General features: G+C 42.1%; 1 protein-coding gene across 1 annotated transcript in view; it reads right to left on the bottom strand.

The window, feature by feature from the left end:
- NEK1 (NIMA related kinase 1) overlaps positions 1–26,686 on the bottom strand; it is a gene marked incomplete in the record, with an annotated part of 3,475,820 nt that overhangs the window by 535,980 nt on the left and 2,913,154 nt on the right. Inside the window, 1 exon segment of the mRNA XM_044062568.1 lies at positions 3,017–3,217. Within this exon segment, the coding sequence (XP_043918503.1) occupies positions 3,017–3,217 (201 nt within the window).

Here is a 26,686-nt window from a genome sequence, read left to right as displayed (position 1 = left end):
TAGGTCTCTTAGGAGGGGGAGGATGGCTTCCCCTGATTAGAGTTATAAGGTCTTCAGCCATTCATATAATTTGGTTTTTAGGCATAGAGGCCTGAGCATGCGACCTGGGCGTCATTTTTTAAGGCATGGTTCGAAATTTAGGCCTAAATGAAGAAGGAGGCGTCGGTTTAATATGCAAGTCCGTAGGCCTGAATACACCCCCAGAAACCGGTGCCTGCACAGCGGCTCCAGACCCATCCAAGGTAGAGACATCCGCAGGTTCCATAGTTGAAGCATCTCACGGCATACCGGACTCTGAATGGGTCTCGGTAGAGCCCTGTGAATCAGAAGTAGCTGTATCAGGGGCCGCGAAAGCACCTCAATGAACACCGGCGAACTGGCAACTGACTTAGGAGAAGCGTCGTCTGCAGTTTTGGACCTCAACGGCCTGTCTCTGTCTTTATCTTTACGTTTATTTGGAATCCCGGTAGTCGGATGGTTAACCGGTGACATTTCTGGATAATTAAACAGAGAACTTGAAATATTTAGAGGCAAAAATGTACCGACGACGGATGGTGCACTGATTAAATGAAGCACAAAACCGACAGCAAGGTACGTCGTGGTCAGGGCCTAGGCAAGGAATACAGTACGAATGAAAATATTTATGAGCTATTTGCTTTCCACAAGTAATGCAATTATTAACTTTTACTGACATCGGTAAGGAGCAAGAAAACGTTTCCCCAATGGGGTACTTAGCTTTAGTTGAAGACTTCGGTTCTGAAACTCAAAAATGAAAATTTCAGGAGTCGGCCGACTGGCACTTGTGAACTGCTTCTGCTTTGGGCACCGCACAGCAAGAAAGACTGATATAATGGCATCGGCTGCATGTTTTATACCCCTGACAACCTGACGTCATGGAAGAAGGGACAGCAACCGATGCAGGACCCAAGACTTTGTTAATCAGGCCAACTGAGGGCTACTGCAAGCAGATAACCCAAATGTAATGACTGCAACAGTGAAACACGAAGAACATCTACAGATGTGATGTCTGCAGAGAAGGTCAGAAGGAGTTGGAATGTGTCTTTGTGGACTTAGAGAAAGCATATGACAGGGTGACTAGAGATGAGTTGTGGTATTGTATGAAGAAGTCAGGAGTGACAGAGAAGTAAGTAAAGTGAGGGTAGTGAGACAGTGTTGAGGTCTGTAGTGGGAGTGATGGATGCGTTTAAGGTGAAGGTGGGATTACATCAAGGATCAGCTCTGAGCCCTTTCTTACTTGCAGTGGTGATGGACAGGTTGACAGATGAGATCAGACAGTTGTCCCCATGGACTGTGATGCTTACAGATGACATTGTGATCTGTAGTGAGAGCAGGAAACAGGTTGAGGAGACCCTGGAGAGGTGGAAATATGCTCTAGAGAGGAGAGGAATGAAGGTCAGCAGGACTAATACAGAATACATGCTGAATGAGAGGGAGAACAGAGGAATGGTGAGGATGCAGGGAGTAGAGTTGGTGAAGGTGGATGAGTTTAAATACTTGGGATCAACAGTTCAGAGTAACGGTGCATGTGAAAGAGAGGTGAAGAAGAGAATACAGGCAGGTAACAGTGAGTGCAGTAGGGAGGTGAAGAAGAGAATACAGGTAGGGTGGAGTAGGTGGAGAAGAGTGTCAGGAGTGATTTGTGACAGATGGGTACCAGTAAGAGTGAAAGGGAAGGCCTGCAAGAGGGTAGTGAGACCAGCTATGTTATATGGGTTGAAGGCAGTGGCACTGAGAAAAACACAGGAGTCAGAGCTGGACATGACAGAATTAAAGATGTTAAGATTCGCACTGGGTGTGACGAGGATGGACAGGATTAGGAATCAGTATATATTACAGGGTCAGATCAGGTTGGTTGGTTTGGAGACAAGGCCAGAGAGGCGAGATTGCATTGGTTTGGACATGTGCTGAGGAGGGATGCTGGGAATACTGGGCAAAGGATGCTAAGGGTGGAGCTGCCAGGTAAGAGGAAAGGAGGAAGGCCTAAGATAAGGTTTATGGATGTGGTGAGAGAGGACATGCAAGTGGTTGGTGTAAAAGAGCAAGATGCAGAGGACAGGAAGAAATGGATACAGATGATCTGCTGTAGTGACCCCTACTGGGAATAGCTGAAAGAAAAAGAAGATGATGATGCATAATGTGGGACAGATGAATAAATGAGGTCTGCAGAACAAAAGTCCAGGTAGCTCCAATTGCAGAAAAGGTAAAAGAGAAAAGATTATGGTGGTTTGGGCACTTTTGCAGGAAAGCAGAAAACACTTTGGTGAAGAATATTTGGGACAAACCAGAAGAAGGCAAGGGGAAACAATGGAAACCAGCAAAGAGATGGATGGAGTCCATGTGAAAAGACCTGTAACAGTCAGAAATGACTGTTGAAGAAGGTAGGAGAGAAACATTGAATGGAAAGACATGTTGACAGTTGACATAACCTGACCTCATGGAGAAGTGGAAAAAGGGGGGTTGATGATGATCTCTTACCCCACTGGGAAGGACTTGTACATACCAATGATCTTTTATTTTTGTGAGAAAACATTAAAGATCAGGCATGTGACTCTTACTTTTTAAAAGCTTTACAATGGACTTTCACTGCCTGTGGTGTAATTGCATTAATATTTTTGCAAAAAATGTAACTAGTCTGGTAAAACACAAAATTCATGCAACACCTACTTAGCCATCTTATGAGCATGAAAGACACCTGAAACGCAATGTAAAAGTTGCAAAAGAACCAGTGGAAAACTGACACATCCAATGGCACACCTCCTTAAATTCACACAAAAGCATATAAATGACTGCCATCACAGATGGACTATTCCATGTTTTTATATTTATCACAGATGACAAAAAACATTATGGGGGAAAATTCCTAAGAGTTTTTTTTTTTTTTTTAATTGGGCAAATACCACCTTGTTTTTACCAACTATACCAGTCAAGTGGCCAAGAGGAAGAAATGTTATAAAGTGTTAGCTATTCAGGACCACAAAGATGAAATACCACATACCATCAGAATTGTCCTTGACTTCCGTAGCTTTGGTAGTCGGAAGAGGTTGATGCACAATGGAAAGTTTCTCTTCAGAGCTTGTGTTTTCATATTCTGGTAGAGTACATTTGTTTGACTCCATAATGCCATCTAGAACATCTGTGACTATTTCATTATGCTCTCCAGCTTTGAAGATTTTACTATTTTCGGGCTTCAAAATCTCTGTGAAAAAGAAAATATTTTATTTCAATGTAGTTACATGCACCTTCATTTATTTTGTCATCAAGGAAATAAAAATGAAAAAATGTACCATAAACAGCCTACACCAGTAGTATGCAGGGATAAAGCCCTGATTACTGTAGTTCAAAAAGTTACTCAGGTGCTTGACAGTGCAGGCAATGGGGGTATGTATATGCTCTGGGCACATTTGCACACTTGGTTTCTCTGGTGAAGAAAAGGGGAAAAAATTGGGCATTGTTGTCTGAGGGAAAAGTGGGGCAGTCCCCAGTGGCAGCCTCTTGTAGAAGTGAGGGGTGATACAGTGGTGACAACCAGAGCACATTCAGCCCACAGGGTGCTACTGGGCAGCATTGGTAGTGGGAAATAGGACAAAACAGTCCTTGGCAAAATTATGATGCTCTATAAATGCTTCAGTACCTTCACTGGTCTTCAAAATGGGTCAGTTATAGCCTGGGGTGACTAGTTGGGTTTGGTAGACTTGGTGGATGGGAAGAGGCCCTGAGAGTATCTGATGGTCAGCTGTGGGAATTAAAATGAGCAAATGAACTTAACCATAAAACGAAAGTGCACAGCAAAGGAAATGAAGCGCCTGAATTAAAACAAAGAAGAAAGGATATAGGCAAGTTAAAATTAACTATGCTTAACAGGGCCCACATAAAAAAGGCACAACTGACCTATTAAGTAGTAAAAACTGTGGCAGCATGCAGATAAAGCAGAAAAATGAACAAATAGCACCAGTGAAACCATGGTGCCAAACTAAAATGTACGAAAGATCCTAAGAGGGGATCCACTTTGGATCCCGGAAACTACTGTCCCATCAGTCTGACGAGCTTTTTCTGCAAGGCCGTGGAGCGTATTATCATGCAACTTATAAACAAAGACATTGGCAACCTTCAAACACTGGACCCCACCCAGTTTGGGTTCGTGAAGGGCCGATCTTTTCTCCTGAACCTGACTGACTTCTTCGAATCAGTCTCCAGAGCCATGGACAAGGGTAACGTGATCCACACAGCCTATCTAGACCTCGCCAAAGCCTTTGACACCATCCCCCACTCTAGAATCATAGATAAACTTACTAAGCTGGGCATTAAACCCTACGTCACCCAATGGGTTGCCAACTGGCTTACTGACAGAACCCACACTGTAAAAGTAGCCGACTCCAAATCCAGCTCCAGACAAGTGGTTCAGTTCTGGGACCGGTCTTTTTTGGCATCTACTTCTCTGAAGTACAGGCCAACACTAAGGGACTCTGGCTAATAAAGTTCGCAGATGACTGCAAACTGGGAGCCATTATTGAATCCCCAAATGATGTGGATATTCTACAAAAGGGCCTTACAGAAACCGATGCTTTGTGCCAGAGCCATGGGCTCAAGCTCAGTGCCAAGAAATATATAGTTATCCCCTTTATGAAAAAACATGTACCCATGAATTACCACATAGGTGGCAGTACACTAAACACCGAAAGTGTGATAAGAGACTTAGGGACACAGGTGGACAGTGGTCTCACCTTTGATAACCACATCGCCACAACAGTCAGGAAATCCTTCTATGTGGCACACCTCATCACTAAGGGCTTTTCATCCAGAAAAAAGGAGGTCATTGTCCCACTGTACTCATCTCTCATTAGACCCATTATAGAATACAACACTCCATTTGGTATGTACCTCTCAAGACATCTGCAACAACTGGAAAGGCCGCAGAAATACCTCACTAAAAAAATCACAGGCCTAAAGCAGATGCCCTACACTGACCGCCTTAAAAAACTCCAGCTATACTCTGTCGCATATCGTCTACTCAGAGGCGATCTCTGCTTAACATACAAGGCCATGTCAAACCCAGAGCTGCTAAACATGCTACACTTAAAAGAAATCCCAATCCCTCAGAGCCACAAGCTCCAGGGATCTAAACCTTGTCATCACAATAAACAAAACATGCTGGAGGGATAGGTTCCTGACCCAGAGACTCCCCAGACTCTGGAATAGACTGCCCATACATGTCAAGCAGAGTGCCTCTTTGGCCCTCTTCAAAAGGAACCTTGACAATTGGATGGGAGAAAGGAAATTCACCCCGGGGATCACGTCAGTTGCCCTGCTAGACAGGGGTCCAGGGAAGTAAATAGTGTGGGAAGAAATAGCCAGGGAATTGTTATGGCTAGGCTTGTATAGGCCCTAGGGCCAATAGCCTAGTACCAACCTATGAGAGTATAAAGTTTGACATCAATGAAGTGTGGTTCTGTAGAGAATAAAGGGAAGGCTCATCTTTTCATAATGAAACATCAAAAGTAATGAATCAGTCTGCACAATTCTTTATATTTGCTGGATTAAGACTGCCAAGGAAGACGTGTGTGTGTGTGTGTGTGTATATAAATATATATATATATATATATATATATATATATACACACACACACACAAAATTATTCGAAAACCTAAGCAGCAAAAGCTCAGATGCCAATTAATTTATTAAATTTCTACATTCAGGAATTAAAGCAGTCTGAGGCCAAGACAGTGGCTTAATAACCATGTGAGGTGGCAGATGGATGGATGAAACAGCTCTTCATTTATATAACAAGAAACCTGACAATAATGACAAGACATGCAAAATGGGGTTGGAGTGAAGGTGATAGGTAGTAATGAATGATGAAGGAGCTTGAGAGAGAGAATAATGGCAGGTTTTTAATTTCTCTCCCTATCTGCATTAGTCATCCATACATCTCCTACTTAGTTGAGTGCAGAAAGCCCCAAAATGCTCTGATTAAAGGAGAAGGGGGTAGAGAAGGCTGAAGCAGAAGGCCAGTGGGGAAGAAACATTCTAGAAAATGTTGGAGAAGGCTGAAAGCTCTGTGAAACAGGAAAGGGTTGCAAAAGGAATGAGGTGAGTGTGGGTTGTAGCAGTTGCTGAGAGGCATAAATAAATGCTTTGTAAGTATGAAGCAGGGAACTGTGGGATTAATGTTTACAAACTCCATGAATGATTTCAAGTATACTCAAAACAAAGATACCTCTAAGAACAGTAGAGTAACAACAAAGCAAAACAAGTCAAAATAATTAATTTGTTTTACTTGAAGTCAAATCAAACAGATGTACTTTATTACAGTACCACACAGTGAACGTGTAAAACTCTAGTTGTCTCTATCCAGGGTTGCCAGATTTCCAGCCCCCCAGGTAGGGACAAAAAAAAAAAAAAAAAAAGGTCTCTCACGGCAAGTGAAGAAAAAGAAAAAAAAAAGGTCTTCACGGCAAGTTAAGACCAAAAAAAAAAGGGTCTTTAATGCGGAACACAGTTCCACATTAAAGAACTGAGCTCGCTCAGTAGCTCTGCACTAAACACGGAGCTTCTCGTGTTTAATGCATTGCAGTTCCGCATTCAACACAAGTAGCTCCATGTTTAGCGATTTTTGATTGGCCCGTATACCAGCATATGGGCCAATCAAAAATCGCTAAACACGGAGCTTTTCGTGTTTAATGCGGAACACAAGAAGCTCCGTGTTTAGCAATTTTTGATTGGCCTGTATGCCAGGTATACGGGACAATCAAAAAAAAAAAAAAAACCAAAGCGGAGGCTGGCCGGGATTTAAACCGGTAGGGTGGGACTCAGGATCAGGATCAGGCTGCTGATCTCGGGACAGTCCCACCCAAATAGGGACGTCTGGCAACCCTGTCTCTATCCATGGCTCAATTCATGAATACCAAAGATACAGGGAATAGAGGAGGACACTTCAAAGCAAAATAACCGAGAAAAGAAGTATGGAAGAGACACCCACTCTTTCCTGTCACATTCATCTTGTAACAGAATTTTAAACGTTGTTTTAAAGCTATCACTATTACAGCAACATTGGAGTAAAAGTTCTATCAGGGAGCAGACATGGTGATTGTTGTGGAGTAGCACTCTACAGTTCCAAAGTGCATCATGTGATTAGACAGAAGGTGCCAAGTGGTGAAAAAGAGATTGGGTTGACTAAGTCTGACAACATGAAAATGGTCAGAGAAAAAAAATATTTATTTATTTGACATTTGTTAACCGGGTTAGTCTGACTGGGCAGCAGCCCTTTTTCAGATGAGGCCCAAGGAGAAAAGCTCAAGTATTAAAAGTAAAAAAAAAAGTTACATACATGCATGAAATATGTCAAAAATAACTGAGTAAAAGAGTTACATACATTAAGCACAATGACCAAGTTAAACAGGAGACAAAAATTACAAGCATGTAATACAAGATGAGCAAATATGTGATGATACAGAATATATACAAAAATTTACCACAAAACAAACTCAGTAGATCCCTTCTGTTTAATATCTTTACTAATGACCTCTACTCATCCTGTTCCCCACTCCTTTTAATATGATATGCTGATGACTGTACAGTCATCACCTGCTCTGACAATCTCACACATCTTCACACCCTTACCCAAGAATCTCTCCACTCGTTCGAAAAATGGCTAACATCCATCTAGCTATTGCTAAACCCGAAAGAAATCAAACTACTCTTATTCCTGTCAAAATCTCTTCACCATCACAAAACTACCTTTACGGCACTGAAAGCTGTATGTAATACTGCCTATTAGTAGGAGTTTAAAAGTGATTAATAGAAAAGGTGGAAGACGTTTGGAGGTGGCAGCAGTAGCATTAAAGGAGGGGAGGGTAGTTTAAGTTGAGTGATTGCATAAGCATGACCATGATTTTAGGAGGCTGTTTTTTAGGGATATTTTAAAGGAGTTCGTTTTAGGGATAGATCTCACACCTAGAGGCAGTTTATTCCAAGAATTTGCTGCAGAGTGGCTGTAGAGGAGTTTTCCGATATTTTTATTGGGCACAGAAACTTCCAGTAGGTGTTGACAGCTTTGGAATGAACGGTTGGTAGTGTAAGATTGAATGAGGGTAGAGAGAGAAGGACAGGATGAGGGTTTGTACAGGATGGAAGGAGCCAGGTGGAGCTGAGGTAGGAGGAGTTGGTGGCAGAGTTCCAGCCACTGTAGGCTTTTCAAGGATAGACAGTGGTGAGAGCGATAGGGTTGATTAGCGGCAAATCTTATCATTTTATTTTAAGTGCATTCCAGTTTAGACATAAGATTGAATTGGAGGTTAATGAGAATAGAGGCATCATAGAGTAGAGTGGGGGAGTAGGAAAGCTTGTGCAAGACAGAATTTAGAATCATTTGTGAGGAATTATTTGTGCCTGTAGAGAAAGCCCCAATGTTTGAGGAGTCTTTTTGATGCATTGTTGAATGTGGACATTGAACTTTAGTTGGTCATCTACAACTCATCCTATAAGTTTTGTGCAAGGTTCAACAGATATGGTTGTGTTAAGGGAGGAGACAGTAAAGGTAGTTTTGTGATGGTGAAGAGATTTTGACAGGAATAAGAGTAGTTTGATTTCTTTCGGATTTAGCAATAGCTAAATGGATGTTAGCCATTTTTCGAACGAGTGGAGAGATTCTTGGGTAAGGGTGTGAAGATGTGTGAGATTGTCAGAGCAGGTGATGACTGTACAGTCATCAGCATATCATATTAAAAGGAGTGGGGAACAGGATGAGTAGAGGTCATTAGTAAAGATATTAAACAGAAGGGATCCAAGGATGGAGCCTCGGTGTACCCCTGCTTGCACTGGTAGGAAGGGAGAAGAGATAAGATTGCCATTTAACAGACTCACATCCATTGGATGGGTAGCCAGAGAACCAATTAAGTGCAGAGTTGGAGACATTAAGGGTAGTTAGTTCGAGAGATGCAGAAATAGATAGGAGACTAATTTATTGTTGTCCTGATGTTTAGCAATAGAATTTTTGAAGGATATCAGTGCAGTAGATGTGTTGGTTAGGACGAAAGCCATGTTGGGTAGGGGTTAGGAGATTTTCTAGTAGATGACTATCAAGAAGCTGTTTAGGACTGTACTTTTCCAGAATCTTTGATAGGGGTGAAAACACGGTGACTGGTCTGAAAATGGAGGGGTCTGTCGATTTACCACCTTTATGTAAGGGCATGACATAGAATTTCTTACAGATTTCAGGGAATGATGTTTTCTTGGCTTGATCTATTGATTAATATGGAGACAGGATAAGTGACAGAATTGGCAGGAAGTTTAAGGAATAGAGGAGGTAGGTTATCAGCAGATGATGGGAAAGTTTTAAGTTTAATGAGAAGTGATCTAAAATCCCCATGAACAGAACAGCTGAGAAGGGAGACATCTTACTCTGTCACTGGGTCAGAATCCAACTTCCATAAGAAGAAAAAAAGGACAATGTAAAGCCAGCAAACACAGAGAAAGACAGAGAGAGACTGTGGGTGTGTGTGTGTGTGTGCGTGTGTATATATATACGTATGTAACAACAAGGAAGATAGAGAACAGACAAGAGCAATAAAAAACGATCATAGAATGCTGCTCTCGTAGCAAAAACCTCCATTCTACATGTGCATGCATCATGGTCTGCAATTCCAGGCTAACCAGCCAACGGATGGAAGATCTTGTGTGTTTAGTTGTTAAAACAAACCTGCATGTTAGCAAAGTGGAGGGTTCAGTCCTGAATTCCCATTATGGCCTCTGTGGAATCTGCACATTTTCTCGATGACTGCATATATTTTTTCTAAGTACTCAGTCTTCCCTCTACCCGCTGAAAAAAATGCTAATTCACTGGTCACTCTAAACAAGCTATAAATATTTACATCTAGATACATGTCTATACCTATAATGTTTTGTATTATGCTTCATTTTAACTTATTTACCTGGAGAGGGCACTGATTAAATCTGACCAATTTCAGGTCAAGAATGGGATGGAATTAAACAAAAGTAATAATATATATGCACAAATATAAGAAACAAAATAAAGGCAATGGAAGGCTGCATTACCCAAACATCACTACAGTTATTCAAGCAAAGGTCAAATTTCATATTTATAATATTCAGGACTTCACAGAAAAAAAACCATCATTAAATAAACAAACAAACACCCTTTCTAAAACACTTATAAAATCTTAAAGGTGCATTTTCTTTTACAGCTGCCTTTTATTCCTTAAAAAACGTTTCAGTTAAAAACTTTATTCAAAATTGGCTAAACACTGGCAGCCAGTCTCACTTGCCAATAAACATCTTTTATGTCCAATTACAATTTGATGTCTCCACCATTTAACATCAACAACTTTTTCCAAAACATTCACAACTGAATACAGCACACAGACTCATTCTTCATCCAGAAAAATACCCTGAACTACAAAACCTAGTACTACTAACCAATTCCTATTACTTACAAACAAGTCAAATAATGCTGCAGGAGCTTCTCTCTACTCCCAATGTATTGCTAAACTCTGGAACACTATCCTCGTGCAAATAAAACTCTTCAACATAACTTCTTTATCTGATTATGTTGATTTTTCATTTTGTCCTCACGTATGGGACAGAGTCCCCAGCTACCTTCATCCTGGGTAAACTCACAGAGGAATATTGCTCAGAACCATAGAACCAAAGGAAGCTCTTCCCTTGAAGTCAAAATCCATCTTGTAATGAGTGATAAAGGTATGGTGATTTGTTCAAGTGGCTGCTGCGCAAATTTCATCAATGGATGCCCTACTCTGAAAAACTGCTGAAGTGGCCAAGGCACTGGCTGAATGAACCCGGACAGGTCTAGGAAGAGCTACACCTTGTCTGGTGTAGATGAATGTAACGCAATCACATATCTATTTCGCTAGAAATATTGGACAGTGGTAGGCACTGTCTAGGACCAGAGAAAGAAGAAAACAATTGATCTGCCTTCCTAAATTCTTTCGTCCTGTGCAGATAAAAACATAATTGTCTTTGGACATCCAACAGATGCAGTACGTATTCACCTTTATTAGTGAAGTTAGGAAAGAAGATAGGTGAGTTAACAGTTTGATTGATATTAGTCTCAGAAACAACTGTAAAAAGGAACGGTTAGTGTGCAAGGAAACGTTGTCTTTATGAAAAATCAGGTATGAAGGTAGGGAGGATAAATAAGGCCTAAATTTTTGATATTCTTCTAGCTGAAGTAATGCCTACTAGAAAAATGGTCTTCCAAAACAAAAATTTCATATCACATGTTGCTGCAGGTTCAAACGGGTGTTGAACTATAAAATTCTGCACCAAGTTAAGGTCCCAAGGAGGAGTGGGGTCTTTGTGTGGTGGCCTTAGTAATAAAGTGCCTTTCATGTAGGTCTTGCAAAGCTTGTTGGAAATCAGAGATAAGTAATCCTTCCCAATGTGAAAAATAGTGATAGCAGCTAATTGCACTTTGATAGTACAGGCCACTTCTCCACTGCCAAAAAGGTGAGCCAAATATTCTAGAATGGAGTGAACAGCAGCTTGGTAGGGATCTATATCATGTTGTTGAGCTCGGATTACAAAATGCCTCCATTTCTTTCTATGCAGCTTTTGAGTGGATTGCTTAAGAAATTATATGAAAATGCGATGAACTGGGGAGGACAGCATATGTTGTCAAGCTATAAATGGAAATGGAGAAACAAAGCCTTCAGTTTGCGGTTGGACAGATTGGGATGAATAATTTCTGTTGCGCGTGACAGAAGGCCTAGAGTAGGTTCCAGAATTCAGGGTTCTTCCCATAAAATGAGGCCAAAGGAAGGGAAACCAGATTTGTCAAGGCCAAAATGAAGCAATGAGGATTAGTGTTCTCTTCAAGTTGTTTGCTGTCTGGAGAAATTTGGGATCAAGGGGGTAGGGTAAAGGCATAAAGGAGGCTGACAGGCCAATTGTGTATGACAGTGTCTCTCAGAGATTCTCCGGTTGGGGAGATGAGGGCAAAGTAGCTGCTGCATTTGTGGTTCAAAGGGGAAGCAAAGAGGTCGCAATAGGGTTGATGCCATTTGCGGAAACTCTCTTTTGCTACTTTTTGATTGAGGGACTACTAATGAGACATAAGAATGGATCTGCTCAACTGGTCAGTTGTCACTTCAGATTCTCCTGGAATATGCGTTACTTCAAAAAAATGGATGGATGAGATTGCCCACTGCCACACTCTTTGTGCTCCTCAACACAGGGGATATTGACCTGATTCCTCCTTGTTGTTTATGTACCAGATTACAGATATGTTGTCCGACTGAACCTCCACTGTCTCCAGAGGAAGAGCAGGTTGAAAGGTTTGCAACACTAACAGCACTGCCCTCATCTCCAGGCCGTTTATGTGTGAATTGACCTCATCAGGAGACCAGGTGCCTTGAACAGTCTTTCCTAGATAATGCCCCCCCCCCCCCAATCAGGGAAGCATCGGTGGTCACCATGGCCTGCAGTTGAGGGAAAACAAAGGGTCAAGCCTTGTTTTGCCTAATCTGAGTGAATCCACCATGAAAGGGCTATTCTGCAGGTGTTCATAATGAGTATCTGGTAAGACATTGGTTGCCGGATAATTGACCATTCTGAAGCCAGAGGCCATTGTTGTATTCGTATGTGAAATCTCACAAGTGGGACTAGGACTACACCAACTGCCATTGAGCCTAAAGCCTGTAAGACATCATGGGTGGCTATCTTCTTGTTTTAAAGTAGTTTGTATGTTTGGTGCCTGATCGTTAGTACTCTGGATTGTGGAAGTCCTGCAACCATATGATTTGTGTCCAGCATTTGAGTAGAGACCAAGTGTCTTCGTAATTTACTGTTATGCCTAGCTCTGTACATATTTGGAGAACAGTCTCTCTTGCCCGAATAAGTAGATGCCTGGTTGGGTGGAGACAGTCATCCAAATAGGGAAACACACAAAATCCTTGTCATCTCTGCCATGCATCTGGTGAACACTCTGGGGGCTGTGGTGAGACCAAAGGGCAGCGCTCTGCACTGGAAATGACTGGCTCCCAGCTGGAAAGTGTAAATAACTTCTGGATTGCCTGTCCATTTTTATGTGGAATTCATACTTCTCGACCTCGCAGAACAAGAAATCTGGACAAAGCCATAAATAAAAGTGAGACAAAGACTCAAAACTAGGGACAATTTTTAAATATTGCTCATACAAACTTAGAAATTTAATAGAGCAACAGGCTTTGTATTAGCATGAATTTTCTGAAGGATATGAAACCTGAAACTCAAATGTCTGTCATTATTTTCTAACTTCAGTCTTTAATGATTTACCACTAATTTGCAAGAAAACTACAATTTTATACAAAACAGACCAAAAATATGAGGAAAATCTAATCATTCTGTTAAAATCTGTAAAATTGAGAGGTATGGACTGGAAGTACGCATCCTGACGGTCTATGGAGCTCATCTAGTCATCATGTTCAAGAAAAGAAGTATGGACTGTACTGTGACCATTTGGAACTTGCAGTGTTGAGCCAACTTGTTTAGTCTGCTGAGATCCAGAATTGGTCTCCAGTCCTCTGTTTTCTTTGGAACTAAAAAGAACCTTGAGTAAGTTCCAAATCCTCGCTGATCTGGGAGGAACCTCTTGGATGACTCTTGTCCAGTAGTTTCTGAATTTGGATAACTGCCTGATCCCTTTGACTGGATGGGACACTCAGGATTCTTCTGTTGAAGGAGGGGCTTGGGAAAAGGGAATTAGATCTCCTCTGAATATTAACCTCTGCACCCATAAAATTGGTGGTTATTTTTAGCCAGGCTCTGGAGTGCAGGGATAGTTGATCCCTGATTGCCTCCAGAGGCAGGCAATCTGGCCTCCTTTCAGGAGTGCTGGAAGGGTCTCCCAAAGAAAGGCTCTCTAGACCCTTGGTTCTGTGGGCCTCCTCTGCCGCGAGGGGAGGGTGGCGTCTTCCAAAACTGCTCCCCCCCTCTGCCCCCAGGGGAACTCTCTTCATGTGTGTCTTGATAAGACCCCTATGATTTTTTTGAACCACATTTTGCCACTTCTTCTCTGACCTGTAGGGTAAGGTCTCTGAGGGATGGAAAAATATATACCCATGGCAGAAAGGGTCTTACCCTCCTCCTCACACCTGGATAATGTGTCTTTCACTTGGGACCAAACAGGGACATTCCGTCAAATGAAGCTTTTACGAAAAAAGACTTGTAAGGCTCTACAAAGTTGCACAGGTGCATCCAGGCATACCTCCTCATCGATATGCTGGAACCCACCACTCTACTCACTCCTTCAGCTGCATGAGCAATGAGCCTCGTGGAAAAGTTAGCTACAGAATGTAGGGTTGCCAGCTAGGAAACAACTTTCTCTTGGACTCCCTCAACTATGGCTCCTTCAAGGGAATCTGAGAGCTCCTTGATCAGATCCCTTTGTAACCTAGTGAAATGAGAAAGGTAATTCAGCCATCACAAGTCAAAAGTCACTGAAGAAAGGACTTGCTTCCCACGTCTATCCATCATCCTGGAATACATATTCAGAGGATAAACAGTGGAACTTTCTTCTGATAGTTCCTTTTTAGTATCTGTTCCCACTATACTACAGCATATACTGCAACCCCTTTTGCCCAAAAAGTTTTGTCGGCTGGTATTGTGATGATCTTGTTTGGTCTTCGGGGAGTTGGTTCAATAGAACCTGGGCTCTCCCATGCCTGCCAAAAGATCAATTCTATGAGCTCATCAGCAGGTGGAGTGACCCAGGATGTAGACGGTTGGGCTTCAAAGGCCTCCAGGTACACAGACTCCTCAGGCAAAGGATTACTGGACTGCCAGCCACCTCTCTGTTGTAAGATCGCCAAGATGTCCCCAAAGGAAACATCTTCAGGAGGTGACCGAGAGGATCCTTCTCCCTCATCATGGGCAATATCTTTTGTGGTCGACTCCTCAGAGGAGTCCAAATGCTTCCTCTTGCAGGTCCTCTCTCAAGGGACGTCCTCAGTGGGATACTCTGGGGGAGATATCAGAAGAGGCAGGGGTACCACTACAGATATTCTGAGTACTAAGGTCTCGCTGTCCCTGTGGAATACCCTGGTCATAAAAGGTGCACAGGGGGGTGTGGCTGGGGCTGAGAATCCGAGGAGGAAGCTGACTTCCTAGTTGTAGTAGCAGCTATAGTCCTCTCCAGAGTCCCAAAAGCAGACTATTCCTGTGTGGGGAGGGAGTACGCCTCCGACAAGCCATGCTTGCTAGAAGTAGTCCTCTCCAGCTCTGAAGACAGCTTGCCCAGGGTTAAAGCCGGCACTGAGCTCACCAGAGCAGAAACCTCGAGGTGTAGAGACTGTTCAGAGGGTCTGGGAGCTGACCGCGCTTGAGGTGCACCAGGCTCGCTACAGCTCCGAGAGCTCACCAGCTCCGACAAGGCCAAAGGAAAAAGAAATTTTCATATCTGAACAGGAAGTTGCCAGACATATTGGATCTGAGGGCTCTGAGACTTCCCCTGAAGTCGGAGGAGGAACCAAAGGGGGAGTCGGTGACTTGGATAGACCTAAGACCATTTGTGTTGAAGCAGAGGGGAACTTCGTAATGCCCTGCACCCACAAAATTTTCCGGACCATCCGTGCCATGTCTTCTTGTGTAAGGCTTCTGATAGAATGGGAAGCAGATGCCAAAGGAGATCTTGGTCTGCTTACAAAAGGAGATGGTAACCTCGAAGGCACAGAGTTCACAGAAGGGGAGCACAGAGTACTTGGCAGGGAGGTTATAGACTTGAAAGTGCTGGAGATCAGATCGAACCACAATGGCTCCAACTTATCAAGATGAGAGAAGCTTGGAGCCAAAGAAGCCAGATCCGAGGATGAAGTACTTGGCGACAAAGGACCCGATCGAGTCATGGAGCCGGAAGGTTTGTAAGATTTAGATCTTGGCTCCAAGGGGTCTGATGGAACTGAGGAAGGTCTTTTCTTCCCTCCATCAAAAGTTTTAGAGGCAAAAGAAGCAGGGCTCGAATGAGCTGACCTAGGTTTAGCCACAGATTTAGTTGTACCACCAGAAATGGCCTCGCCAAAAGAAGATGGTAATAACCCCCTGAAAATAAGTTTATTCTTTCTTTCAACCAGGGCGCGGTGGTTAAAGGAATGACAGATCGCTCAATCTTCCTTGCAGATGTTGCAGGCCCAGGCAGTAAACACAGTGTGTATGAGTCACTGTACAGCATTTTGTGACCACACTTAGTACAATTTTTGAAGCCCACAGGCTTATCTTGTTTCTCAGCCACGGTAAGAAAAGAGAAAGCTGAGAGCACACAAACATATATATATATATATATATATATATATATATATATATATATATATATATAGAGAGAGAGAGAGAGAGAGACGCACAGCAGTAAGGGAAAGAAAAAACATCATAAGTAAAGATTTTTTCTTTTGAAAGGACTCAGGGAAGGGGGGAAAGCAACTAACAATAGTAGTGCAGATATCGCTAAGAGTATAAAGGAGGGAAAAGGAAAGAAAAGTAACCTAATAAGAAATGGTTACTGTGGGTAAAAAGGTTAGAGAGATAAACGGGGGGGGGGGGGGCTACACTAAGTCCAACAGCAAACGGTTAGACCACATCTTCGTGAAGCGGCAAATAGGGAGAGGTGCACTGTTGGTAAGGGGAGGTGTCCAAGAGCTTTTTGGTTGCCATGAGCTTAGTAATGGCCAACTCAGATCCCATAGTTCGGATCCAAACCCATATGCCAGGATGAAATGAAAAAATGACAATATCAGATAAATTATTTCTCTTATCTAGTCTTGTGCCCGAAAAAAAGAAAAACACCCATCACAGAAGGTCTTACCATACGTTAACTGATACTGTTACTTCAATTTTGTCAGTCCAGCTCAATGAAATACCAGCACCTGCTGACGAAGAGGTACATAGCATATAGAGTATGGGCTGGGGATGTATGCCTGGCTCTGCATAAACATGTTTGGAAGGTATTCTTCATGTGACAAGTCTAGGAACATGCAAAGCCACAGGAAAAGCAAAGCAGGCCCTCATGTGTGGATGTGTGCATGTGCACTTGTAAGCTGCCAGAAGAGGGATTAGGACTATGGCAACAAAAACCTTGGTGTTTGCCTAGATGATAGCCTCCTACAATCAGCGTTTATCCTGGATGGGAAGGACTAGGCTGGATCAATCATGGTGGGGCTGATTACTGATAGGCACTGAGGAAAAAAAACGGACAAAACAAATCCATTTGGACAGGGTTTTCATTTGTTAAACTAAGAGTCTCCTTATTCATTGCAAGTATGTTGAACTGGTACACCTTCTTGAACTTATGCATAAGTCATATGCATGTCTGAAGTACCATGTCAACCGAAGGTGCATATCAAAAGTATGGAGACTACTATCCACTGTATTGTCTCCTAAGAAAATAATGAGGAAACTGAGATGACTGGATAGCTCCGAGAATAATTTCAGCAGGAGGTTAATTAAGGATAGTGATAAGGAGCACCTAATCTTACTGAAAGTCCAAATAGGGTTTCTTATAAAAAAGAAAAGAAAAAAAAAACATCCACTTGAGCTCATGGATCTGCCCTTGCCAGGAGCCTACATGAACCCTCCCCATCTCTCCAATATATACTTTTCCTTTAACTCACTTCTCATTTTCTCTCTAATAATCCTTATGGCTATGTTTTCATTGACTCTGCCTCTCTCACAATATTCTAAGTAACTAAAATCATGTTGTACTGTGACTACGATGTAATCACAACTAAAAACAATGGAATTATGTATGTTGTTCATCTATTTTTATATTTACTTACACTATTATTGTCAATTGACTCCAATCCATCTTCATATTGTGCATTCTACGCCTCTTCTGTAAATACATATTGTGCATATTGGAAGCTACCAGATTCAGCTGAATTATCTCCATTTGTTTATTGTAATCTAGTTTGCTTTACATTTTTTGTGGCTTTTCCATGTTTTACTTTTTATTTTTACTATATTGGACAACGTAAAATGCATTTTTCTATGAATATTTGCACATAATTTCCTGGAGCTTTTCTCCTTGGGTCTCCACTGAAAAAGGGCTTCTAGCTCAGTTGGACCAACCCAGTTAACAAATGTCAAGTAAATAAAACAAAGATCCTGCAAGCTGGATCCTACATTTTGAGGTAAAGTCCACTAAGAAGAGCATCTACCAAGAGATGAATTTCATATCTGTCAAACCAGCAGGTTCAAACAGACAAGCAGGCATGTCAATCAGGAACATAAAAACTCAAGATGGAGAAAGGTACTTCAAAAGTGGCCTAAGGAGAACAACTCCCTTTTGCTCGGCTTGACAAGTCAATCCTGGTCAAAGTTCTGCTGTTTTCCAGGTCAGGATGTGCTGAAATGGTATACACATGCATTTGGCTGTGGAATAAAAGCAACTCAACTAACATGTACCTTAGACACTTGCAAATTAAACAAATGGCAAGCTCCAGGATACCTCTATACAGAGGTGGGCAACCTCTTTCAAATAGCAGAGTAAGTCTGATGAGTAAAAGGGGTGTAGTTCAGACCACTCCTGAGATCTTTATTATAGAGTTTGATGGAACTGGTGAGTTAATGTCTGTGTAATCCAATTTTCTGGAAGTTTAGATCTCAAATAGTTAAGATTATTACATGCTACTAAACTGCACGTGGTAGTTCTGGACTAACTATTTCACTTTCCACTTACAAACTGTAACTGAACAAGTCATTTAAACAAGACTGAGCTCCTGGGTCAGTTGATAAGGCATACTTTGCCCTACTAGTGTTTTCTACATAACAAATAAATAGTATAATTAATGTAGCAAACACACAGAAATTGAACTGGTTGTTGCCCCAAAAGAGATTAACCTCCCTGCAAATGGGTTGGCTTATGTGCATTCAGGAAACCAAGAACCTAAAATGTCTGTAAACTGAGGTGGTGTAGCTAGGAAGTAAACCTTCTGTTTAAAGGGGTACAATAAAACATTTCAGAGCTTTACTGGAAAGGCTCACCCAGACTCTGCTACAGCTTGCTATAAGAGTAAGGTTAGCTTGCTTTTTATTTTTTGTATTATTTTATTGCCTTTTTCTATTCTGTATATTGTGATTTCTTTTCTTTACACTGTGTTTTACTTGTATTCTGCTTTTAACTGCATATTACAACTTGAAGAGAGACCACAGCTCTGTCTCTTGTGAGTCAAACAGAATTTTTCTCATATTCCAACCCTGTTACTGTTGTGTTCTTAAACACCACTGTCTTTCTAGTTGCTTTCTCCTTATGTTAATTTAACCACGTATCTCATTCCCTCTCTCCTTTCACTGGCTGGTGTGAGTAAGCACAAGATTATCATTTTGTGAAATCACTCCCCTTCAACTATTTAAAATATTCGTTATTCTACTGCATTCCAAAGTACCAGAATACAAAAAAGTGTCCACCCCCTTTTAATCTATCTTGCTTTATTAAAAATAGTGTCTCCACTAAAACTTAACTTTTTAGACGGCTAAAACTTAAGTTACCCACTCTGATATCTAACTGCTTACTGCACACTGCAGTGTTTAGAATAAACCATTTTTTTCATTTTACTGGAAGCATCTATTGCAAGACCACCAGTTACCTGAGAGCCCACACTCTGCCTCTCAGTAGTTCTCCTGGGATTAGTGTTTGTTTTCTCCTGGTGAGAGGGGTAGTACAGGGGTGTTTTTTCCTGGAGACTGATGATCACCAGAAAGCCCAATAACTGCTTTATAGGTGACAGCTTAGAATCTGTGCTTATATTCTGAACCTGGTGACAGAAGGAGTCGAGTCCAGTGATTCCTGACTGTTTCTGGTTAGAAAGTGAGTGTCTGTGCTTAACATACCTAACTGGTCTGGTTGCTATTCAAGGCATCAATCAGAAAAAGGCTATAAGCCTACAGACTCTTGGACCATCTGGGACAAGACTGTGGATCACCAATCAGGCTGTGGTCTGCCTCTCTTCTTGGGATTGGTGCTAACATTTTCTTTCTGGTGAGAGAAGAAGCAAAGGAGCATTGTATCCAAAGAGTGTGAGGCTGTGGTGAGACCAGCATTAGTAGTAGCCAGGCAGTAGCCATTCATGCGACTCCCCTCTTTTTATCATTCTTGACAAGCTAATTATTTGTTTTCAGTAAGTACTGCTTGATTTGTTTCTAACTTCAGAATATCTGTCTAAATACTTCTTCCTTAAATTTAAAGGGTCTACATATTAGTTTCCCCTCAAGTGTTTGGCAGACTCAAGACACCTTGAGTGACATTTTTCCTGTAAAAGCACAATTGAAATTTCTCCAATACCTAGTTGCACACAGGACAACTAGTTTGCTGTGACAAGCATTGTCGACATAGTTGCAAACTGGATACTCCTGACAGTGATTGATATTCTCATTCCAACTGTCTAATCAACAAAAAGGATCTGTTTGCCATGGATATGAACTTTTCTACTGTCTCAGTTATTGGTTTGGTGGATATGGGCATCCTGAGGCAATGGAGAAATTGCCTCATGTTTAGTGACAATCAGTTAATTCTCAAACAAACTGATATGGTATGTGAGAGATGTATTTACACAATGTCACTGGAGGCAAAGCTCTCACATAAAAGTACTTCTAATGTCAATATGGCTGCTAGTAGTACACATACTGCACCCATCACACACAATTCAAAGCAGACATATAGACCCACATATGCTGAGGCACTTGCATATAAATCTTCCAAAACCACAAAGACCTCCTAGACAAAGTACACATAACAAAAACCCTCACCAGCTCCAAATGTGCTCTTTCAAAACAACATCCACATCAACACATAAAGGCTCCATGAACTTTAGCTCTAAGTCCATAAGGCAAGTCACCACACAATCCAGCATTCTAGTCATTGGAGACTCATAGGTTCATTGGTAGGTACTAGGCCATCAGCCCTAGGGCCCATACAAGCCTAGCCAAAAAATGTACCCTGGCTTTCGCCACCCAAGAAAATTATTTTCCTGTGCCCCTGTCGAGCAGAGACACAGAAGTGATCCCCGGGGTGAATTTCCCATTTCCCATCCAATCATATAGAATAAACAGCCTTTACAAGGCTCAAACCCAGGACCCTGCACACCATAGCCAAAGTGATTTACCACTAAGCCATGTCAGATAACATAGTGAGACACTGATGTCCCTCTCACCAGGTTGAGTAAGGAGAAAGTTACGGTCAGTTGCTTATCAGGGGCTAGGATCTGCCACATTACGCATGCACTCAGGTCAATGGACCACAATTACCAATAAGACTCTGCCACAGTCCATGTGGGAGTCAATGACATGAGATGTACCTCCCTAGACTATATGAAGAGAGAAATCATGGAGTTCTCAGAATGTGCATCTCAGGTTGGTATGGGCCTAGCACTGAGCAGCATTTTACCTTCTCGAAGGATGATGCTACAATATGAACAAAAGATGACTGACTTTAATAATTGGCTTAGTTTCTGGTGCAGGGCTGGTATGCACCTCTCCCCCTCTAGGCTTTTGAATATTAGCTAAAACATTGCCCCCCAGTGCCTTTTTTAAGCAATGCCAAAGTGAAAGTACTTCTGACATAGCAAATCAAAATCAAGAAAATCTAAAGGCATTACTGCTTAATGTTAAGAGTCTAAACAAAAAACTCCACTTGGTAGAAGCTCTCATTACCCTAGAGAATACTGATGTATGTATGGTCACTGAGACATGTTTTAAAGCTGCGTAGGGCACACCAACAGTACAAGGTTATAATGCCTTCCACACATTTAGGCCAGCTACTTCTCAGGCATTGACTAAAGGTGGAGGTGTCTCTATTTACTTCAAAAACAAATATACTTCAAGGCTGGTCAACAGGACAATGCACTTCAGCTGCTCCTTGTTCAAATCACCATAGGTAAAATCAATACCACTTCCTTGCAAGCTATAGCCCACCCGACCATGACCCGGGAAACTCATAATACCATGCATTTAAACTTATTAGAAATACTAACCATCTAACCCAATATCATATCCATGGGTGACTTTAATTACCTCACTATTAACTAGGAATCCTATATGACACCAAACATACATGCACAAAGATGCCTGGATTTTCTAAACACAAACTCCCTAGACCAGACAGTCAGTACACCAACCAGGGGTGCAAATATACTGGATCTGGTCCTCACTAATATGGGAGACAGCTGCACATCCCCTACTGTAATGCCTTCCCTGGTAACGTCAGACCACAAAATGTTCTCCTCTGAAGTAAAAATAAAACTTGGACCACCAGCTAAACCTGGAATATTCAGGAACTAGTGTAAGGCTAACCTTCTGCTATTAAGTGAGAACCTGGCAAAATATCAAGCCCTCATAAACCCTGAGAACACTTCTGCCTATGCAGAACTGTTCACAGAAACCCTGTACAAGCATGTTAATACCTGCTTAGAGGCAGCTGTACCCACCACAAAAAAGTACAGAACTAACTCAAAAAACAAGCCACCATTGTGGAATCAAAAAATCAATCAGCTGTAAAACAGGAGGAAGAAAATCATTGCAAAAATTAGGAGGTGTAGCACCCATCTGGATAAAAGCACTCTCTTCAAACTAAACAAACAACTCAGAGGGCAAATTTGAGATACGTTTGGTTTCCCAGGCCAAGGACAACCACAAAGCATTCTTTAGCTATGTCTGCAACCTCAAAGGCAATACACAATTGTGTGCAGAGCTCACTGTAAATGGAGCCACCTATACTAAGCAGAGCTTACTGTAAATGGAGCCACCTATACTGAGCCAGAAGATATTGCAAACCTCCTGGCTGATAAATCCAGCTCCAACTTTACTCCTCTCTTCCCCTCAACCTTCCTGCAGGAAATATCATCAAATATAACTCCCACTACTATTACTAAGGACCAGGTCCTTAATGCTCTCTCTAAGACCAAGAACACTATCAATGGGCCCAGACAATATCCCAGGATGCCTTTAAATATGATGAAGACAAACCACACTGGCAACTGCTTGGATGAATTAGCGCTTTCGTTTACTGGCAAATTGTAAACTTCTTCAGATGATCTGAAGAAGTTTACAATTTGCCAGTAAACGAAAGCGCTAATTCATCCAAGCAGTTGCCAGTGTGGTTTGTCTTTGTTTTTTGAATTGATCAGTTTTTGTATTTTTCTTTAAATAGCATGAAACATGACCTATCAGGGCCTCTAGAATTACTATTTAACTGTAGCCTTCAAACAGGCTTCATGCCTCATGAATGAAGAAAGGCAACAGTCATCCCTTTGCACAAATGTGAGCCACCTACAGACCATGGTAACTACATACCCATAAGTCTCACTAGTCTTGTATGTAAAACCATGGAAAGAATTATTATAGAGATGATCAATAGAGATATATTAAACCTCCAGAGACTGGTAGATCATGCTTACTCAACCTGTTGGACTTCTTTGAAAAGGTCACCAAAGAAATAGATGAGGGCAAAATTGTTCACACTGCCTACCTTGACCTGGCCAGGGCATTTGACACAATACCCCACACACAGGCATCATTGACAAACTCAAGAGGTTAGGTACAAACCTGTATGTCACCTGGTGGATAGCTAACTGGCTCACAGACAGGATCCAGGAAGTTAGAATCAGGGAGTCCACCTCTACAAAGAGGCCACTCACAAGTGGACTCCCTCAGGGATCAGTCCTTGGACTGCTCCTTTTTGGCATTCACTTCTCAGAAGTCAAGGCCAATGTCAGTGGTCTCTGGCTGACTAAATTTGCAGATGATTGCAAATTAGGAGCTGTCATTGAATCTCACACTAACACACTAACACAAATGTTCTCCAGGAGGGGGCTGACACAGACAAACAACTGGTATCACAGCCATGGACTAAAACTAAATGCCAAGAAATGGATAATAGTATCCTTTGGGAAGTCATTCATCCCTGATAACTATCATATTGACAACACACCCCTTAGAGTCGACCCAGTAGTCAGGGAATTAGGGACACACATAGATAGCAATCTACCCTTTGATCATCAAGTGTCTACAATGGTGAGGAAACCATTCTATGATGCACAACTTATAAACAAAGATATGGCATCTAAATCCAAGGAAGTCATTGTTCCACTGTATTCGGCATTCTTCAGATCCATCTTTGAGTACAATGCCCCCTTTGGTATGTACCTAAACAGGCATATCTTACAATTGGAATGTCCACAGAGGTTCCTCACTAAAAGAGTACAGGACATAAGTAATATGCCCTATGCAGCCCGCTTTAAGGCCCTATCCCTCTATTCTGCCTCCTACAGGCTTTTCAGGGGATCTGTGCCTGGCATACAGGGCATTGTCATACCCCACTCTGATGGACCTCCCGCATATCCACAAAACAAACAGCACCAGAATTACGCATTCTAAAGACATAAACCTTGCCTGCAATATAAATAGGACCTGTTGGAGAGATAGGTATGCATCCCAGAGACTACCCCATCTATGGAACAGGCTCGCCATCCATGTTAAGCAGAATTCCTCCCTAACCCAATTCAAGTGCAACTTGGACAACTGAATGGGAAACCGGAAATTCATCCCTGGTTTGACACCTGTCTCTCTAACGGACACAGGCAACCTGTAAATGGCTCATCTCACAGGCCCATGTTTACACTTATCAAGGGTATCAGAACTAGTCAGAGATTTGGGATGCATGGCTAGGCTTAAAAAAAGCCTTGCAGTCGTTAGCCTAGTAAACACCTATTAACCTATGTACCCTTCTCCATCACCAAGGGGTGGCGAAGACTGTCGGGCTTTCTTCTCTGAATTTCATAGAAGAATCAGAGGAAAAGGTAAGAAGATATTATAAGGACTTTTTTGACACACAGAATGCATTCAGTGTATTCTCCCTTGTCCTGCAGCAGTGAATGCAACATGGGGAGGACTGCACTCTCCCAGGAAGCAAACTCTTCACTATGTATGGTTCCCACACACCTAGAAGATTACCAATGAGAAACGTCTAAATTATGTTCAGATTCAGAAAATGGCAGGAAGTCCAGCTGAGGTAGTCTACCAACACATTAAATTTCCACAGAGATGACAAAAGATGTGAAGGAGATGTTCCAGCCCATGGCCCATTTCTACATCCACAGTGAATCTCTGCAAAGGACTTGAATGAACTCGTGCCTATCTTCATAAACTCCACAACCTGACTAGCCATAGTAGAAATGCCTCTGACTTCCACATCCATCCAAGACATTAAGAACAACAAGAAATCACCGAGGCGTCCCATCTACCCTACATCAATGAGGACCTAAGATAAGATTTCCAACCCTCACTGAGGCATCCACTGTGAGAATCTATAATGAGTTTGGTTTAAAGAAGAACACCACCACACTGACAAAAGAATATAACAACACTCTCAGCGTGCTTGGAATTCCTGGCCATCATTGCAGTTGGAGAAACCATGTGGTTGGTTTGAAGGAACTCCCTGCAGAATGGGAAATCACTTCTGGGTGCAGATCCACCACCTAGGGAGGGTGACACAGATGTGGCCAAAGAAAGGGGAACCAAATTTGTCAGGGCTAGAAAGGGGCATTGAGAATAACAGCCATTGCAATGGTCTGCTTTGTGAATAAACTTAATTATCAAGTTAAATAATCCCTTATAAGCATACCTTGTAATTATAATTCTAAGCATACAGTAGACATGGGGGCAAAACATACATAACAGCATACCTTGGTGATTGCGCCTTGGTGGGGACCAAGGCATAAAAACTGTTGCACTTTGTGTTGGACAGGGAGGCAAAAAATATTGGCAGGGAGTGCCCCAGTGGCTGAAATTCGGAGCCACTACCTTTTCCCGCTCAAACTGCCCACCGAATGTTGGCTTTCACCAGGGTGTGTTGCAATCAGAAACTGCACTGCTGAGAGGAAATCACCCACTGCCAACCCTTTATGGCTCCTTGACATACAGGACAGGAACAGGTACCCCATGCTTGTTCAGATATCACACCACAGAAGTGCTATCCATCTGGACGGCAATCACACCCTTGGGAAGGAAGTCCTGAAAGGCCTCCCCTCATCTCCAAAATATGTAGTGAAGATTCACAATGAAGTACAACCAGGTCTCCGGGACAGTCTTCCTTTCAAAATGTCACCTCCCACCCTAGAAGGAAGCAGCCATCATGACCATGGCTTGAGAATGAGGAAGAACAAAAGGTTGCCGGGTCATAATCAGTGGCGAGTCCAACCACCACTGAATATGGCAGTAACAGATCTTTGTCTTAATCACTGAGAAATACATGAGGTGAGTGAGATATAACCATTGGACTACTACAGTCTGCTGAACAACTCTCATGTAGAACCTTGCTAGAGGATAGATGCTGCCATATGCCTCAGGAGATGAAGAACTGCAGATGCAGTAGGTTTGGTATGCTGAAGAATGTGAGATGCCTGCAGGTGAAGGGAAGTTAGTCTGGATTATGGAAGCTTGGCTATTTGAACAACTGTAACCAAATGGCAGTCTCTAAATTCCAACACCTGTACTGGTTCCAGGCTGGAAGTTTTGAGATTCATGTAATACCCAAGTACAGGTAACTGGAGTAAGGAATCTTGAGCCTTGATGAGAAATGCTTTTATTGAAGCACTGAGGAGCTAATCATCTAGGTAAGGAAAGACCTGGATTTTCTGAAGTTTGAGCCAGGCTGCCAATACTGACATACATTTA

Source organism: Protopterus annectens, chromosome 2.part1 (genome assembly GCF_019279795.1).
Source record: "Protopterus annectens isolate FY-2018-M chromosome 2.part1, PAN1.0, whole genome shotgun sequence".
In the NCBI taxonomy this organism is placed as follows: Eukaryota; Metazoa; Chordata; order Ceratodontiformes; family Protopteridae; genus Protopterus; species Protopterus annectens.
Note: the sequence above shows the minus strand (reverse complement) of the source record. Positions and strands in the feature narration are given on the sequence as shown.